Source organism: Enhydra lutris, unplaced genomic scaffold (genome assembly GCF_002288905.1).
Source record: "Enhydra lutris kenyoni isolate GAN:26980312 unplaced genomic scaffold, ASM228890v2 scaffoldscaffold49, whole genome shotgun sequence".
In the NCBI taxonomy this organism is placed as follows: domain Eukaryota; kingdom Metazoa; phylum Chordata; class Mammalia; order Carnivora; family Mustelidae; genus Enhydra; species Enhydra lutris.
In genome coordinates, this window is record NW_019154133.1 from 10,136,990 (window position 1) to 10,142,616 (window position 5,627).

Sequence of the window (5,627 nt, forward strand, 5' to 3'; positions counted from 1 at the left end):
GCCGCGGCAGCCGCCCGGCTCGGCGCCTCCTGCCGGCGGTCGCCCGCCCGTCCCGCAGCGCCCGCCCGGCCGGCCGGTCGGTCCGCTGCAGCGGCGGTGACAGCCGCGACTTAGGCGGCGCGCGCTGCCCTCATGGCCAAGTCGCCGCCGCCCGAGTGTCCCCGGAGCCGGCGCGGCGGCTCCCTCTCACCCCGGGGGAGGGGCGCGCAGCGGAGACCGCACGGGCCCGCCGGCCGCCGCGGGAGTTGTCAACTTGACCCAAGTTGCGAAAGGGTGGGAGAGTGGGGTGCGGCGCAGCGGGAGCGCCGCGAAGGGGAGACTCGCTCGGCGCAGTCGAGCGCTGCCCAACGGCTTGCAGCTGCCCCCGCGGTCTCGAGTCCCCTGCCCTGCACTCCCCACGGCTGTCAATTGGGCACTGGGCTCCACAGCGAAGCGCCGCTTGCTAGTCGGAGCGCTCCCGGCCGCCTCTGAGCGGGCTCCACGCTCCGCGCTATATAACCCTCGACCGGGAAGAGCCGGCGGCGGCATCGGCCCTCCCTCCGCTCGGCCCTCCCTCCGCTCGGCCCTCCCCGCCCCCGGGCGCACCCCGCCCCCGGCCCAGCCCCCAGCCCGCCCGCCGCCCGCCGTCCGCCGAACCGCGGCGGGGCAGCCCCTCTCACATGGCCGTGGCCGCAGCCTCCAGCCCTCGTCGCGCCTCCCTTCGGGGCTCACGCCCCCTGCCATGGGGTGTCCCAGCCTCCGCCTGCCAGGCCTGGCAGTCGGCAGTGTCCGGGCCATCCTCCTCCTGCCGTCGAGTCCGCGCTAGTCCCTATCTCGACACTTTTCGTTAAACGTGGGACGCTGGACGGCCCCTCCTGCGATCAGGCGCTGAGGAAGACAGCCCTGCAGGCTGGAGGAGCCGAGAGAAGGACCTCGGCAGCGCGGCAGTAGGGTGCCGTTTATGGCTAGGGCTGGCAGAGAGCCGAGAAGGCCGTCGAAAGCCGGGTCTTGACAGCGACTTAGAATCGCAGCTAGCCCTCTGGAACGTGGGCCGAAAGGCTCTTATTTTCCCTGGCTGAAATCACCACCGCAGTGGTCGCCTACAGTCCCAGTCAAACGTTGCGCTACCTCCGGGTAGGCAATGAAAGTGCTGCATGCCGGGATTTGTAGTTCGCCCCCGTGCGGCGTGTCATTTGCGTACAGTACTGGGTGGAATTCGAGAAGTACCCTGTCAGCTAAGCCTAGGGACTAGGACCCCAAGTAGTCAAGGTGTCAGCACTCTTTGCTCTTATGTTATCGCTTAAAGAGTGTAATCGATGCATGCATTTTCTCATACGAATTTTACCCGAAACTTGATCGTAAGGTGCAGAATCAGGGGAGTGCCTAATTTTGCGTCTGCAAGACGAGTTCTCAGTTCCAAGTTGTTTTCTGGCTTATCCTGGGACACCTATGAGTTGTGGGGCTTCGCTCTTGTCGTCTTTAAGTGGACAGCGCGCATGCGCCGACTTCCTCTTTTTCCGGCTGGAACCATGGAGGGTGCAGAGTAAGTTGCTCTTCGTGCGCTTGAGAATCCTTCTCCATCCGCGAAACCAGAGATCTTTTGTCTCACTCTCCCTCGATCCAGCGGTAGCTTGTACCTTTACCCATTTGTTTGTGTGTTTGTGACGCTCTGTGACACTAGTGGGGCCGCCGGGCTAAGATGGGATGCAGGCGGCCTTGGGGCGGAGGTTTTGGAGATGAACAGGGAACGAGGTGTGAGAGCCGAGTATGTGCGGGAACGGTGGGTATTCCTGTCTTTAAAGGGAGACGCAGAACGTTTTAGTTGGGTTCATGCTTAGCTGGTATTTGGCCCAGTCGTCCCCGTCGTCAGGCTTTTGGTGTTAGCATGTGGGACTTTAGACTTTCTGAATCGGTGGTAGTTGGGAGGCTTTTTACGTTTCTTTTCCTGAGAATCCTAGGCCCTTAGACTCAGCTTCGTTAGTCTAGGAATAATGTCTCGCAGCCGTTCCTCAGTGTGTACGTTTCGTTAACTTGGCTCTAGGTGTTGCAGTTCCCGGAGGCCGGGGCTGACGGTGCATTAGATGTGAATTTATGGTCGTCCCTGACTCCTAATTTAAGGGAAGGGGTTCGTGTTAAAAGGCGAGGCTACCTGGCGTAGAAACTCCCTGAAGTCTGCGTCTACCATAGCGTGCTGGAGCTAGAGTAGCTGAAGATAGAGATTTTGAGAAGCAGTGACGGTAGTGGTACTAAATGACGAGGCCTGCGCAGTACAGATGAGGAGTAATGCGATGTCGTGGGCGCTTGGAACTCCTAATAAAGTGGTGTTGTTCACTGATGCCAGAGAGAAGAAAAAGAAGGTTCCTGCTGTGCCAGAAACCCTGAAAAAGAAGCGAAGGAATTTCGCAGAGCTGAAGATCAAGCGTCTGAGGAAGAAGTTTGCTCAAAAGATGGTAAGTAAACTTTTGAGGCACTCTCCCCCCAAAGGCCTTGTGGTTGGATTGGGAGCTAGATGTTCTTTCTCAGCAAGACTTGTTAACTTCAGCGCCTGTACCGGTGAGCTTGGTCGTTCGCTCTTTAAGGTGCTTTTTCAACGAAGGCAGTGTCTGCACTTTGAGATACTGACGCATGCTGTGGCGAGGAAGACGTTCTCAAGGGAACGTTTTTCTAGCGGAACTAGTGTCGCAGTAGGTAGGATAGTTAAACTGGTATTGCTAATCGTGTTTGGGAACTCAAAATCCGATGAATAACTGGTATTGGTTTTCAGCTTCGAAAGGCAAGGAGGAAGCTTATCTATGAGAAAGCTAAGCATTACCACAAGGAGTACAGACAGATGTACAGGACTGAGATTCGGATGGCGAGGATGGCGAGAAAAGCCGGCAACTTCTACGTACCTGCAGAACCCAAGTTGGCGTTTGTCATCAGGATCAGAGGGTGAGTTCAGTTTTAACTGCGTTCTGGTTTTGAAGGGAAAGCGCCATGGTCTCAGCAAGACTTGACATTGCTTCTGGGGGCTTTGGTTCCGAAACACTGGAATAAAGATATTTGGGCATAACAAAGGTATTTTGGGCATAGAACATGGAGGGTTGTGCCCAAAGCCCTATCTGTTCTCTGATTGAGCATTTGAATTTTCATTCCGTGTCCTGGAGATGATCTTCAAAAGAAGCTAGAGTGTAAGTTCATAAGTGCTCTTACAAAGATGCATACAGCATGAAGTGGTAAAGGGGTCAGGGGATAAGATAGCAAGTTGCTGGTGTACAGAACATGGCTGTAGCTATGGTCAAAGCAAGAGCTGCTGAACCAACCCAGAAACCCACAGAAATTCTGCCTCTAGGTAAGCTAGTAGAAATAGCTTCCAAGGTTGGGTCACCTGGGTGGCTCAGTCGTTAAGCATCTGCCTTTGACTCAGGTCATGATCCCAGGGTTCTGGGATGGAGTCCCCCCCATCAGGCTCCATGCTCAGCAGGGAGCTGCTTCTCCATTTCCCACTCCCCCTGCTTGTATTACCTCTCACCGTCTCCTTCTCAGTCAAAAATAGAATTTTAAAAGAAAGAAAGAAATAAGTTCCGATGTTGAATTGTTAGGCAGAACATCTGTGAGACAAGGTATTCACACAGACCACAATACGTTGAAATTGGCCTCTAGGAAAAAAACTCCTTATAGAAAATGTGCCATATTGTGATGCACCGTTTTCAAAAGCAATGAGTTTTCTAGGATAAAATCAAGTCTTCCTAGTTTTTAAGGTTAAATATATAATTGGCAAAAAGATTTGGTAATACAAGTACTTCAGAACCAGCCTGTTGAAAATGAATGAAAGTATCAATTCATAATTAAATTTCACATTGAAAGAACATTGCTGAAAACTGCAGAACATAGTTAAATATTTCTAGACAGCATGAGGTAAGACATGTTATTTGCTTTGAAAATCAAACTTTATAAATACTCAGGAGCTAAAAAAAATAGGTCAGGAAGTTTAAAATGTCAAGAGTAGCTAACTAAAGGAAAAATGCCAGTGGTCATTGTAACATGAAAAGATTTCTGTTTATTTAGGTGGGACTTGTCCGGAATTTATAATGGTTTGTTTCCTAAATAAAAATTCTGATAAAGCTAAGTGAATTTTGTCTTTTTTTTTTCTCTGCAGTATCAATGGTGTGAGCCCAAAGGTTCGAAAGGTGTTGCAGCTTCTTCGCCTTCGTCAAATCTTCAATGGCACCTTTGTTAAGCTCAACAAGGCTTCAGTTAACATGTTAAGGATTGTGGAACCATATATAGCATGGGGGTAAGTCTGTCCTTTACTAAGAGTTCTTTTGAACTGGATGTTAGCAAGATGGATTTCAGATGTTCAGATGGTGATAATCCTATTCTTTGGTTATTTAGATCTGTTTTTTTTTTTTCTTCTATTTTAGATACCCTAACCTGAAGTCAGTGAATGAATTGATCTACAAGCGTGGTTATGGCAAAATCAACAAGAAGCGAATTGCCCTGACAGATAACACATTGATTGCCCGATCTCTTGGTAGGTTCTGCCTATAGGAGAAACTTGATTATTAGAAAAGTTTGACAATTTTCTGGCATCTTGTTGCCGTATATTCATTCTATTATTAATCTATCCATATTCCCTACAATGCACAAGTGTGTGGAAAACGTAGGTCATGATTTCATTGGCTCATGCTTCATCGTTGTAAATACAGCCATGAATTTTCCTCTTTGCTGCTTTACTCTTGATTTGAAGTTTGATGGCCTGTAATTTTCCTTGCTGAATATCCTAAAGTCTATAAAAACAGCTAACGATTTTAATGATCTTTAAAATGTTCAGGTAAATATGGCATCATCTGCATGGAGGATCTGATTCACGAGATCTATACTGTTGGAAAACGTTTCAAAGAGGCAAACAACTTTTTATGGCCCTTCAAATTATCTTCTCCACGAGGGGGGATGAAGAAAAAGACCACCCATTTTGTGGAAGGTGGAGATGCTGGCAACAGGGAAGACCAGATCAATAGGCTTATTCGAAGAATGAACTAAGGTGAGCAGCTAAATCTCAATAAAAGTTTACTTAATAATAAGAGTAAATGTGGTGGTGATCTTGGGCTTCTTGGGTAAATATTGTTAAGTGTTGGGTTGGGTTCTAATAGTTTTAAGGGGCGGAAAGCCAGTCATCTTACCTGGTTACTGTTGGTGTGATTACTCTTTTTGTGGATATTTATGGAGGAAAGAAAAAAAAAAGCCTGGGTTTTTTTTCTTAAGCACTTTTTTCTGAAGCACTTTCTTAAAATTTCTTGATTTATGTTAATTGTAATCTACTAAGGTGGTTTCTTTAATGAGCTTTTTTTCCCCCCCTTTTCAGGTATCTACTATGATTATTTTTGTAATCGGGCCAGTTAATAAAGGACTACTCTCAAATGGAAATGTGTTGTCATCTTGGTGACTTTTTTGCTAGCCTGACCCTGCTGTCCCTTAACTATTTTTTTTTTTAATGATTTTATTTATTTGACACAGAGATCACAAGTAGAGCAGCAGGCAGAGATGGGGGTAAATTAGGCTCCCCACTGAGCAGAGAGCCCCACTTGGGACTCAGTCCCAGGTGCCCCTGTCCCTCAACTATTAAAGCAAGTCTTAAGTGTGTGATGAAAAGTCAAGGGACGCCTGGG

The 5,627-nt window shown here is 48.8% G+C and overlaps 1 protein-coding gene across 1 annotated transcript; it reads left to right on the forward strand.

Annotated features, from left to right (window-relative positions):
• Positions 1–1,453: 1,453 nt before the first annotated feature.
• On the forward strand, positions 1,454–5,385 carry LOC111156776 (ribosomal protein L7). Its single transcript, XM_022517847.1, has 7 exons — positions 1,454–1,522; positions 2,321–2,429; positions 2,744–2,910; positions 4,118–4,255; positions 4,383–4,492; positions 4,793–5,002; positions 5,324–5,385. The coding sequence occupies exons 1-6, from the start codon at positions 1,476–1,478 to the stop codon at positions 4,999–5,001; spliced, it is 780 nt and encodes a 259-aa protein (XP_022373555.1). The 5' UTR covers positions 1,454–1,475; the 3' UTR covers position 5,002; positions 5,324–5,385.
• Positions 5,386–5,627: the final 242 nt, after the last annotated feature.